This window comes from Ursus arctos, unplaced genomic scaffold, assembly GCF_023065955.2.
Source record: "Ursus arctos isolate Adak ecotype North America unplaced genomic scaffold, UrsArc2.0 scaffold_9, whole genome shotgun sequence".
Taxonomy (NCBI): Eukaryota; Metazoa; Chordata; class Mammalia; order Carnivora; family Ursidae; genus Ursus; species Ursus arctos.
In genome coordinates this window covers 9,542,593-9,555,337 of record NW_026623111.1, presented here as the reverse complement: position 1 = coordinate 9,555,337, position 12,745 = coordinate 9,542,593, and the positions used below count along the sequence as shown (strand labels likewise).

Below are 12,745 nucleotides of genomic sequence, written 5' to 3'. Positions count from 1 at the left end.
GCACACCGGCTACAAGCCCTCGTTTTGAACGACTGGGAACCTTGGCCTAGAGAAAGCAGGTGACTTCAGTCAAGGTCATCGGCGTCTGAGGGCCAAGTCCCGCGTGGCCTCCCCCTGCACAACCGCTGCGGGAGTGGCCTCGCACTCCCTGGGACCTCTCCCGGCACAGAAAGCTGTTTCCCACTACCCACGCCCCCGCCCCGGCCCGGCTCCGAGACCTAGGACCGCCGGGGGCGCAGGTGGCGGGCGGCAGGGGCTCGGGCGCGTGCGCAGCAGCTTTCGGCGCGCGCCGGAGGGCCGGGGTTTCCCCCCTCCCGGCCCCCTGGTCTCTCCCACCCGCCTCCTATCCTGCGCCCGCCGCCGCCCGGGACTTCGCCGTCCCGCAGCGCTCCGGCCCCGGGCGGTTCCTGGGGCGGGAGGGCGCGGCAAGCTAGGGGCGCGCAGGAAACCAAACTGTGGAAGAGAAAGAAGAGAGGGGTGGGAGGCGAGAAGAAAGGGAGGAGAGAAAGAAGACTAGAAAAGAGCGGGACGAGGGTTCGGGGAGCAAGGCTCGGGCGCGGAGCTCCCCGGCCGCCTCCTCGAAGGCTGGCCGGCTGCCGGGCTCCCCGGCTCCGCCGATTCCCGGGGCGGGCCCAGGCCGAAGCGCGGCGCCGACGGGAGGTCAGGCGCGGTCAAGCAGCCGCGGGGTTCCAGGAGCTCGCGGCCACGCCCGGGACAGATGGCCCTCGGTGGGCTGCTAGCGGGGCCCCGCAGCGCCCGGGCGGACGCGCCCCTTCCCCCGCCGACCCCCGGCCCTCCGGCTTGCGCTGACCTGCCGAGCCCTCGCCACACACCCCAACTCACCGGCCTGGACTCTGCGCGTGTCCGGGGCGATCTCTGCCTACCATCCCGTCTGCTCACCGTCCCCCAAAGCCTTTCCATTCCCACCCAGCCCCGTATTAGCAGCTTGTAGTTGTAGTTCCAGACCAGGGTACTTACACACCTTCGGGCCCTGCCTGCAGCCACTCACCAGACCTACAGGTCGGCAAGCGCTGCAGTTGCCCAGAGATGACACGAGTCTCTCTCACCTTGTGCCTGCTGAAGACTCGGAATGCGCGCGCTCTCTCGCACTCTGGGCACGCACAAAAACGGACAACTCCAAACCACGGAACTGCAGCTTGAATGCTTCGACCACCTCTGCTGAAGACGGTGGCAAAGGGCATATCCTACTGTGACTTGGGTTTCTTTTTTAAAAATATATTCTTTGGGGGTCAACTAAATAGCAGTTACTATTTTCAAGTAAGTCTTTGTATAGCCCCCAAACTTACTCTAGTGCTAGGTCGTTCAACCCCCCAGAACATCTCCATTGCCTGTGTGTGCGGAACTCTATTATTCGTCCACACCAAGCCCTCACCCCACAAAGGCAGAGCTGTCTGGGACACACAGTTCACACCTGCCCATCTCTCATCTTCTGGGCGACCTGCGTCAATCTCCCCCTGGACTCGCTCCCCAGAGAATAACAGGGTGGTGGGGGAGGGAGGTAATTTAAAGAGTAAGTAAAGGTCAGCGGGAGAAGGAAAGGACACGCTTTCTTTTGAAACCTCAGGAGCATTCTGTTCTGTTTCCCTCCTGGCCTGAAAAGCGTCCCGTTTCTTTCTTATGCCGGATACTGACACCATACCTTTCCCTCAAAAGTGATGTAACCCTAAAGAGCTATAAAGGGCAACGATCTCTTTCAAGTGTGAATTTCTAACGCAAGTATATTACAGGATCTAAACTGTAGTGTATTTGGGAGGCAAAAAAGCGTCATGTAGCTAAAATGCTGGAAAGCAGAGATGCTGCAAAGCCCTCTCCCCACACACACTGAGCTGAAAACCATGAAGAGTGTGTGTATTTTGCACAACAAGCACCACCAAAAAGAAAGCAACAGGGGAAAAGGCTATGTATTTTAGTGACACCAAAAACACGTTTACTAAACTAAAATCACAGTTCTTTAAGCTTACTTAATGGTTCAAGTTGTGTCTTTAGTGTTAGGTTAAACCTTTGGTAAAATTTATGGAAGACAGCAAAGTATGTTACTTGAGCAATTTTTTATTTAAAAATAAATAACGTAAATAAGTAACAAATGTTTTCATACCACAATATTTGTGTTTCTTAGCTTGGTTCCTTCTATTACATAAAACAATCCATTACTTATTTTTTTAAGAGAATTTAATGTCCTCTCAGTTCAGGAACATGACTAAGGTAATTCCCATAGAGCCCTTTAAACAAACACTATCTTTTCTAATCTTATTCCACTCACAAGTAACAGAATATTTAAAGAACAAATTGAAATATTTTTTCCCTCCTTCCTGGTGTAAAATTTAACAAACTCCAATTAAATGCAGGATTAACCGTCCAGGGAAATGACCGCGCAATTTCCAGAAACTCTCCCAAAGATGACTTCTCATTTCTCGCCTGCCTTTAGTTCTCTTACTGTGCCATCTTTCTCTTTTTAATTCCTCCATAGACATCGAAACAAATAAAATAAGGTGAAGGAAAAATATTTCTAGTGATTTTAATTAATTGATTATTTCCGTGGAAAGAATTAGCAGTGAGGAAGCCGCGAAACTATGAAGGTTAAAAAAGAAGCATTTCGTTCTAATCTTTGAGCCTTCCTAGAAAACAGAAAACTGCGCGCGCGATTTACCAAACTGCGTTATCTTGGATTTCCCCCCTCCCCACGCTCCCACTTCCAGATTTCGACTCGACTATTAAATATCGTGTTCTAGAAAAGTGCAAGAAGGGGTGGATACAGCTGCAGAGAGAAGAAACGTGATTTCTCGGACACCGCGTGTGGGTGGGTAAGCCTCCCGCTTGCTGGAGGATGCTTGGAGGACCAGGCTTGGGAGGAAAGGGGTTAAGTCAGACCCTGACTTTCTCCGCGCAACGTGCCCAGTTTTGTCTGTTAAAGTCAACGTCGCCCAGCTGGAGCCAGCCAATAGGCGGCCGGGAGGGCCCTGGACAACCCAGTGAAGGGGCGTGGCCTGAAGCTGTCACTCAGCGGTGAGGAATGACACCCGCGCGGGAGGGGGGGGATACGGTGGAACGCCGGGGAAGGAAAGAGAGAAGAAACAGATAAAACCAGAGCAGGGGGTAAAAAGGTGCCCCGCGCCTCTCGGAATCCAGAGGCCGCCGTCGTCGCCGCCGACGCTGGGGGTGGGCTCCGGAAGAGCCGGACCAACTGGGAGGGAAAGGACGAACCAGGAGCGAAATCCTGCAACCAGGGAAGAGACCGAGGCGCAAAGAAAAAGTGACTCCGGCCGTGCGCCCCGGAGGCGCTCAGGAGGGGACTGAAGCCGCGGTGGGGGCCCCACCGATCCGCCCCCAACATCCTCCGAGGGGGCAGACCCCGGCCCCCCCCCTAAGGGCTCGAGGCGATGAGATAATCCAGCTGAGCTGCGAAAGGAGAGCGTCTGTCTCTGGATTGGGGGGGAGGGGGTCTCTGGGAGGAGTGGGCCTCGGAAGTGGGGGTGAGGGTCGGCGCTGATCCCGGGCCAGAGGGGGGCGGGGGCTGCTGGGCCGCGCAGGAGTGGGCTGCAGGGGCCTCGCGCGCCCGGCTCACTCGCGCTGCAGCGGCCCGCGCGCTCCGTCCAGCTCGGAGCTGCCCCGCGCCCCAGCCGCCCGGCCGGCCGGCCGCCCTGGCCCACGGCGCAGATGGCTGTGCGCGGCGCCAACACCTTGACGCCCTTCTCCATCCAGGCAATCCTGAACAAGAAAGAGGAACGCGGCGGACTGCCCGCGCCAGAGGGGCGCCCGGTACCCGGGGGCACCGCGGTGGCAGTGGCTGAGGCGCCCGCTGTCTGCTGCTGGCGACTCTTCGGGGAGACAGACGCGGGCGCTCTGGGGGGCGCGGAGGACTCTCTGCTGGCGTCGCCTGCCGGGACCAGAACGGCTGCGGGGCGGACCGCGGAGAGCCTGGTTGGTTGGGACTCAGACTCGGCGCTGAGCGAGGAGAACGAGGGCGGGCGGCGCTGTGCGGACGCGCCGGGGGCCAGCGGGGCCGGCCGTGCAGGGGGGACGCTGGGCCTCGGCCAGCCGGTCTGCGAGCTGCCCGCCGCCAAGGACCTGGAGGAGGAAGCCGCAGGCCGGAGCGACAGCGAGATGTCGGCCAGCGTCTCAGGTCTGCCGAGGCTTCGCGGGGAAGGGGGCCGGGCTGAGGGGTTGGGCAAGGAGGGCAAACATGCCGAGTGGGGTGGGCCTGCTGTGAGTACCCTGCGCCCTGGGGCCCGTGGCTGGCCAGGACCCGAAGCTCTTTGCGCTGGCGCAGGCTGCTCTAATCCTTCGGGAACTGAGCCCGAGAGAGAACCCAGAAACTCCTCAGAGTCCTGCGTCCTGCGTGAGGCTGAGACGTCCTGGGGCAATTGTGCCCTAGACTGGGCTAAGAGAAAACCACTGCACCCTGGCTTTAAGTCCATCGCCAGTGCTTCGGCCCTGTCTGTGTCCAAATCCCCCAAATGAGCGTCAGGGAAGAGCCAGGGGCCCAGAGACCTCGGGTAGCCAGTGCCCTGGCCCCTGGCCCATAGAGCAGAAACGCTCCCAGCTCCAGGTCCCAAGGCCCGGCCCTCCGCTGGAGGTCAGGTAGTGAGGGGTACCTCTAAGTGGAACCTAGGCGCGCATCTGCCCAGCCTGGGCTTTGGGGGGAGGGCTTATTTAGCTTTCCGAGACCCCAGGGTCAGGGGGGCTGGGATGGGCTGAGGACCCAAAACCCAGCTGAAGGCAGAGGGGCTTGATGTGTGTCACCGCCAAGTAGCAGGGAGAGGAACGTCCTCTGCCAGAGCTGGCGGGTCATTGGGAGGGAAAGACCCCCACACCCCCTGTCGGCTGGTCGCTGCTGTAGGCCTCACGCTGGCGCCAAGTAAATAGTATTCGCCAGAGGCCAGAGCTCTGCACCTCTCTGCTAGGGTGCTGTGGGGAGATCCAGGAAGAGGCTGAGAGGTGGCGTCAGATTAGGGTGCAAGGACTCAAAACAGGGGCACCTCTCTCTCTTTACCCTCGATCCCTAGCCTGCTGTCATTTCCTTGGAGAGAGAGAGAGAGAGAGCGAGCGAGAGAGAGAGAGAGAGAGAGAGAGAAGCCCAGCAAGGCTTTGGAGCAGCCTATTGCCACAGACCTTACACAATTCGGGGTGGTTGGGGGCGGGGAGGGGGTGGGTTAAGACTCCGCATACTTCTGTCCGAAGATTCGGTCCCCCATTTTCCCCTTATGTGCAGTCGACACGTGTGTGCTGCGACTGTGAGTGTGTATGAGCGTGAGTGTGCCGGAGGCGAGTAAACCCAGGGAGGGAGCAATCTAGAACCCCAGGGCTCAGCGCTGAGAACTGAGAAGGTTGGAAGTATGCTCAGGCCCGGTGCTGCCAGGTTACCGAGGGGAGCCTGGGGCCCAGTGAGGGCCTGGAGCTGGATCTGACCCACGCAGCACTGATACAGCGGCTGAGTCCCCTCCCTGCGCGGGACAGGCCTAGATGCAAGAAGCTAGAGGAACAGGGTTCTGAAACTGGCCTTCAGGACCCGTAGCTTACAGACCCTCCCCAAGCGCTCGGCTGGGATCAAAATGTATTTCCGAACCCCACCCCCACCCCAGCAGTTGAGGCCAGACCTTGCTTCTCCGCGGCGCTGACAGCCTGTTGTTTCTGTTCCCTCTGGGGTCCGCAGGCGACCGCAGTCCAAGGGCCGAAGACGACTCTGTTGGCCCCGGAAGCGCACGCGTGCCGGCTCTGTGCAGTCGAAGCGGCGGCGGCGGTGGACCCGCGGGCGGCGCGGAGGAGGAGGAGGAGCCCGCCGCGCCCAAGCCGCGCAAGAAACGCTCGCGGGCCGCCTTCTCCCACGCGCAGGTCTTCGAGCTGGAGCGCCGCTTCAACCACCAGCGCTACCTGTCCGGGCCGGAACGCGCCGACCTGGCCGCGTCGCTGAAGCTCACCGAGACGCAAGTGAAGATCTGGTTCCAGAACCGTCGCTACAAGACCAAACGCCGGCAGATGGCCGCCGACCTGCTGGCTTCAGCGCCCGCCGCGAAGAAGGTGGCGGTCAAAGTGCTGGTGCGCGACGACCAGAGACAGTACTTGCCTGGCGAGGTGCTGCGGCCGCCCTCGCTGCTGCCACTGCAGCCCTCCTACTACTACCCTTACTACTGCCTTCCCGGCTGGGCGCTCTCCACGTGTGCAGCCGCCGCGGGTACCCAGTGAGCCGACCTGGGGCGAGGCAGCAAACGATCCCCGCGCCCCAGCTTCGGACGGCCGCGGAAGGCTGTGCAGGTTGTGCTCTGTACGAGGGCGCCCCGCCGAGGGGGCAAGTGGAGGATGAAATCCAGCCCAGGCTCAAACTCCAGGAGTGCGCCCTGGCAGCGGGACTGAGTCTGTCCAGAGGGGGCGCCTTTTTCTTATTTGAACCGAGGCACCCTACGGCCTAGGGGCCTTGCTCCCCCGTTGCTTGCCTGGAAGCTCTTGGACATTATTTATTATCACAACAAAGTTGGATTTGGATTGTATCTGCCAGGAGACGGCGTTTCCCAGGAGCGGAGAGAACTCCTGGGTCCACATAGCCTGAATAACCAGAATTTCAGGCTGGCTGGGAGCTTCGTGCACTAGGCCACAATAGTTCATGGTATCCATGCTACCAATCTATGTTTATCTACATATCTATTTTTTTGGAAATTGCATTTGTAACAAAGGGGTGTGGAACCTTGACAGCCCCAAGGAGCCCCGAGCGATGGGGGTTGATTTGAACCGTGAAAGGTTTGCTTTTCGGGCCCTCTGCTCCCACCCCTCCCCGTGTCAGAGCTCGGGTGGGGACGCCCTGTTGGGTGCTGAATGTAAAGAAGGGAGCCTCTGAGCACAGGGCAGGGCAGAGGCCCCTGAATCTTTCCGAAGTCCAGGGCCGCCACCAACTGGGAACCCAGAACGGGGAAAGAGCAAACCCAGCAGCCCTTGGAAGAAACATTCTTTTATTTCTTTTTATTTTTTTAAAGGAGGTTAAAACTTGTAGCACTTTTCGGTTGTTTGTATTCAAATAACGGTTATTTTTGTATTCAATGTGAATATCCCTGACCAGCCTTTCCCTGGCGTCCCCCCAGTTCCGACGCCGGGCCCTCTGTCTCTACCGACCATCCTCCGCGACTCCTGCGTTCTGACCCAGGATTCTCCCATCCCTGACCCTACCCCTGCGGCAGATGGTCCTGTCAACCTCCTAGCTTTTTGCCTCCTTAAGGGCACTGTGCACTCAACTAGAATATTAACTTTAAAAAGATTTGTGAAGTTTGGAAGCTCTGTTCGCTTTATCTTTCTTTTTCCTTTAATTTATAAACTTTTAGTTTAACATGCCCTTCTGGACGCCGTGTTTTCTCTGAGCCTCTCTCCGTCTGGCTTTGGGGAATCCAGTGCCGTAAAAATGTCTGGGGCTTATTTTCCCAACCACTCTTCAGTCCTGGACCAAGGATCCCTCCTCCCGCTAGGGACCAGCCCTACTGCCCACGCAGCAGAAAGTGTTTAAACCTGCGCAGCTCAGGGAATTGCGATGTAGGGGACTTGGCAAAAGTCACAGCTGAATCCCACTGAATCAGGAGCAAATGCCCAGGATTCCCTTTCTTTCTTTCCTTTTTTTTTTCCTTGTGGGATTGGTCGCAGAGTCTGGAAAGCATCCATAGCTGAACCCACAGCCAATTTCAACCCCTACCTAACCTGCTGACTCCTCCACCTGTCCAAGTCCTCTCTGCTTTTGATTTTCCCAGCATTTCTGTAAGTGACCCGGTCTTCATTTCGTTTGGAGAATAAGCTAGCAAAAACTCGCTGAAATTCTGAAGGCTATAATAAGTAAGCCTATAATAAGAGGTCTCTGGGGGAGGGTCAACTGAGCTTTGACCCCGGCAGGGTGCAAACGGCCCTCTACGCTATTCCAGAGCGATTCTACTTACTGTCTGTGACATGGCCTCATTTGATCCACACGGAAGCCTAAGGGGAAAGTAGAGGATGAGTAGGGCAGGGTTATTTATTATTTACATTTTACAGATGAACACAACCCACCCCCACTGCACACTCCCCAGCCTGTCACGGATTGGCCAGAGCAAAATGCTTACAGCTTCAGTCTCCTCCCGCTGGGTCCGGGAGGAGCAAGGAAGAGTTAACGCCACATCGCAGGCTTCGAGGCCTTGGGTCCGCTGGCCGGAGCCGGAGATGCCAAACCCAAGCCCCAGCTACTTTCAATTTTATCCCGACCAGAAAGGACTACCGGCCTTTCTCCCTGGCCTGAAAACTCTTTCCAGCTTCAGGACCCCTGGGCCTTTGTATCCCAAAGTCCGTGGCCAGGGGTCTGCGGCCCCTCAGCTCGGCGGGGCGGAGAGTCAAAACAGAGCGCTTTTAGAGAACGATCCCTGCTTGTGGAAACAGCACAGCGCGCAGGGAAAGGCAAAGGCCTGCGGGGTATGCACACCCTTGCCCCCAAGTCCAACCACCTTCTAAATGGTTCTTGCAAGCATTTTGTTTCTTTTTAGCATGTTTAAAAAATTCCATTTAAACTTCTTAATTAATCATGAATGCATTTTCCTTGTAGAAAGTTAGAACATTTCCAATAATGCTAGAATTCCCTCCCTTCTTCTCTGCAGAGATCGCCACTACTGAGTGGTTTGGGGGTAGGGGGCTTGATTTTTTTTTTTTTCCCCTTCTGAACCGGCATGTGGTTGTGACTGTGGCCTAAGAGGTAAGTTTGTCCTCCATCCTTGCGGGTTTGGAGTTGAGGGAACTAGGAATTTTCTTTCGAGTAGGCCGGTCAGTGCCCCTTCCCTTTCTCACCCCCTCTCCGCTCCCCGCCTGGGCCGGTTATGCTGGGCTGGCTCCAGACGCCTGGGAAAAATGACTCAAACGAATTCAGTTTGCCCCAGATTGTTGCAGTTTCACTCCGAGCTGCCCCGCGGCTGGCACTGCATCAGCGCCTTGAGATCTAATTCGTGGAGTCGGAGTCAGCCTGCAGGGCCAGCCCGGCTTCGGGAGATTTTCCCCCCCGGCATTTGGAGACCTGAGCTGGGTATCTTTACCCAACCATAGACACGGCTCCTGTTGGAAATCTGCCGTACTACTTTCTGAATTTCCTCTTCCTTCTCCACTCCCACCCCTGCCTCTTTTTTAAAAAAAGATGAGAAACAGTCAGTCCGGCTCTTTGCCTGCCTTGCTTCCTGACCTTCCTCTACCCCTCTTGGCACCCCTGGGGCAGAGTGCTCCTTGTCGGCTTCCTTGGGGCCTGACTTCCCAGAGTAGCTGCCAGCTCAGCCTTTGGACCTATTCATCTTTCTCAGTCCTTTTGGGCTCTTAGCGAATCTCAGAGCTGGCCTTGGGGATGGTTGGGTACCACCTGCACACTTAGATGGATAAACCATGCAGGGAGGAATAGCTGGGAAGGGGACATGCTGTGGCCTGCACTGTAATCGGTCCCAAGGATTCAGGCTCAGCCCACGAATCTTGCTCTGGGCAGCAAATTTGAAATCGATCGGCTATCAAATGTCGCGAGTGTGTGTGTGTGTGTGTGAGAGAGAGAGAGAGAGAGAGAGACTCAAAACCTTGGCCTGTTGGCCTTGACTCTCCCAAGCTGCATCTAACTCCACATGACTAGGGTGGAAGGGCTCACGGACCCAAAGGAGTACCTCGGAGAGCTGGGTCAAGCCCTGGGAGTTTGGGAATGGGTTCCATTTCAGGAAATAGTTGTCTTCTGGGCCATAGAGAATCCCCCGTGCACTCGCTATTCCTCCGCGCTAGCCAAGGGGAGGGGTTGCCAGCGATTCTGACTTCCTTCAAGAAGGTCCGAGGAAGGCTCAAACATGATGTGCCCTTGCCTCTGAGAGCCTGGTCCGGATCCCTGATCCCTGAGGGGCTGGGCCCCTAGAGGGGCGGTGTCTGGGGGCTTCCTGGGAAGGGGAACTTTTGCAGACCTGGAAACTGGCAAGCCTGGAAGCACCATACAGAGCATCCCACAGAAGCGAGACCTCCTCCAAGGCCTGCAGACATCCCCCCGGGCGGGGATTGTGTGACTCTAACTCCTCAGCCGGCGGCCGGAGCTCTGTCGTGGCTAGGCGGCCACTCCATCCATGTTTCATCGGTGTTTGCCAGGAGAAGGTAGAATCCGGCCTCGCGCGAGCCCACGGAATTCAACTAGGCTGTTGGAAAAGGCTCCTGCCTCGGGGGAAAGCTGCCGCCGCCGCCGGAGCCTGAGCGGCGGAGAAATTTAGACATCTCCCCGAAACCTGAATCCTGGCGGAGGAGCTCCTGGTCCGCAAAGGACGAGGAGGGAAGCGAGGCAGACCCGCGCCGGGGCCCCGCAGCCCAGGCGCTGCAGGGCTTGACTTGCGGGCCACCAGCCTCACCCCACTAACAAACTTAACTGGGGACCGCACCGAGCTGCGTGGGGACTGCAGGAAACAGCAAATGCTTGAAAGCGCTTTGTAAGTCGGAAAGCGCTGGCGGCGGGTAGTTACACACGCTAGTGGCGCGTGGCTACTGCACCAGCCCTGGCCGCGAGGGAAAGCCGCGCCCCGGAGCTGGAAGGGAGCAGGAGCAGGGGCGCCTAATCCCAGGGCAGCCCTGATGAGGAGCCAAACAAGACGTAACAGCAACAACGACGACGAGTATCTATACCTACGCTGGGTTGTTCGGTTGTCTGGGACGTTACGTGTGAAAAAGGGCTTCGGCATCCTGCTCCGCAGCGTTTTCCTGACGCCGCCTCAGCAGCGTGGACATGGCCTCCGTTTTACAGATGCGGAAACTGTGCCCGAAGTCACAGGCCATAGGGAGGCCTTTCAGGGTCTTTTAGTATTTGGGGCCGGCAGTGTGGATAGATGAACTAGCATCTCCAAGTTTGGCTTTGGGGTGGTTGGATTACTAAGGGTGGGTGTGTTTTGAAAACCATTAAGCACTATACAGCTGATATGGACTTACAACTACTGTTGCCATGATGATGGAGAACTTCTGGGCAATGCTTAGGAGGCTGATCTGAAGCAATCTTCCTTGAACTCCTGCACCCTTCAGGAGTTGCCAAGTGACCTGCGGTGTGCTCAGCGAGGGGTCCCTTACAGGGGTAGAGACTCCCGGCCTCAACCAGTTTTCAAGTCTCCAGATAAATATATTTTTTTAAAAAAGAAGAAATGCCAAAACAAGTTGCAAAAAAAATGTGTTATATTGTAAATGGTTACATCATGTAATAAATTAATTTTTTTCTGTAGTTACACATAGAAGTTATTCAACGTAAACTGGGTTGCTCAAATCATTAAAACATTTATAAAAGAAGATTGATTCCCAGGGCCTTGCAAGCAGGGGTGGTCCGGTATGGAGTCCAGGTTAAGTTTAATGATGAACTTCTTTCAAACCTGTTGGGTGTATATGAGGCTATGCCACCTATGAGGGAAAGGTCAAACGTCCAAATTTGGGGCAATTCGCGGACGTGAGAACTGGCAGGCGGCTCTGCCGCCCCGCACCCCGCCCGGAGCGCTGCTATTACTGTTACTTTTTGATTTGAGGCGGGCAGGGAAAGACAGGCGCCTGGCTTCTGGCCGATCCGGAGCTGACCCGGAATCCGCCGCACAAGCGAATAGCACTTATGGGTTCGTGTTGGAAAGTCAGGTTCAAAGGGAATGCGCAGTAGCTCCGCGAGCGGAGGCATCACTTTGCTTGGAGCCTCTGGCAGAGTGAGCTCGCTCCTGGGCTCATCCTTTCGGGGATCCCCGAGCGGCCAGGAGTGTGCGTGACAAGCTGCCTCCTACCCTCCCCAACCGGTTACTCCACTCTGCCTCCCATAAGCACCCGCGTTTTGCCCCTGAGTGCCCCGCCCACAGGCCGGGCGAGGCCCCGCAGCCCAGCGGTTAGTGCGCCCACGGAGCGGAGAGGCACGGTCTCTGTCTAGGCCTCGCGGTCTTCAGCGAGTGCCTGCATCACGCCTTACTATTGCCGCGATTGCAACAAGAGCTTCTGGCGTGAGAGGGACTTCTGGGAGCTTCTGGAGGCTTCTCGGTGATCCTTCGCCTCCCCGGCCTGGCCTGCTTCTGGTCGTCACACTCAGGCCACCCGGCTCAGCAGCGCTCCTGAGACTTGGGCGTGCGGTGCGGCCCTGGAATTCTGGGAGATCCAGGTGAGAGCTTCTCCCTGCAGCCAGCACGTCCGAGGGCGGGAAGTGGTCAAATCCGGCTCAATGGCCTGGCCTCCTAGATGCATTAAGTGATTCTACCTGGGGCCTGAGTCTCCAGGCCGGAGGCAGTTCCGCCGCTGACCTGATGAATCCTAGGCAATTAACTTCTCTCCTCTGCATCTGTATTAAAAAAAAAAAAAGTGTGAGATGCTTCTTAAATCTGAGTAATGTTTGGTGTAATGTTTGGACCCCTGGTTTGGAGTGAAGGTAAAAGACAGTCTATTTTTTTTTTTTTAAGATTTTATTTATTTATTTGAGAGAGAGAGCCCGCAAGAACGGGGGGGGGGGGGGGGCGGCAAAGAAAGAGAGAGACTCAGACTCGCCGCTGAGCAGGGAACCTGATGCGGATCTCGATCCCAGGACCCTGAGATCAGGACCTGAGCCACCCAGGCGCCCCAAAGCCTTTCTCTTTTAAATAATGAGCCATGCCTTTCCTGAGCAGATTTTGGAGGGAGGTTTGTTTTGCTTTATTTTTTTAAAAGGAGCTGGGTCCCCCATTTGCCGCACCGTACGTCTCTTCAAAGCTATTCTCTCTGGGCCTCCTCTGTCCACTTGCCGAGCCTGGGTGGG

At 56.7% G+C, this 12,745-nt stretch overlaps 1 protein-coding gene across 1 annotated transcript; it reads left to right on the top strand.

Moving 5' to 3' along the window:
* Window positions 1–3,647: 3,647 nt before the first annotated feature.
* Window positions 3,648–7,806, top strand: NKX3-2 (NK3 homeobox 2). The gene is made up of 2 exons (XM_026514558.2): window positions 3,648–4,141; window positions 5,672–7,806. Exons 1-2 carry the CDS (start codon window positions 3,676–3,678, stop codon window positions 6,199–6,201), a joined length of 996 nt encoding a protein of 331 aa, XP_026370343.1. The 5' UTR covers window positions 3,648–3,675; the 3' UTR covers window positions 6,202–7,806.
* Window positions 7,807–12,745: the final 4,939 nt, after the last annotated feature.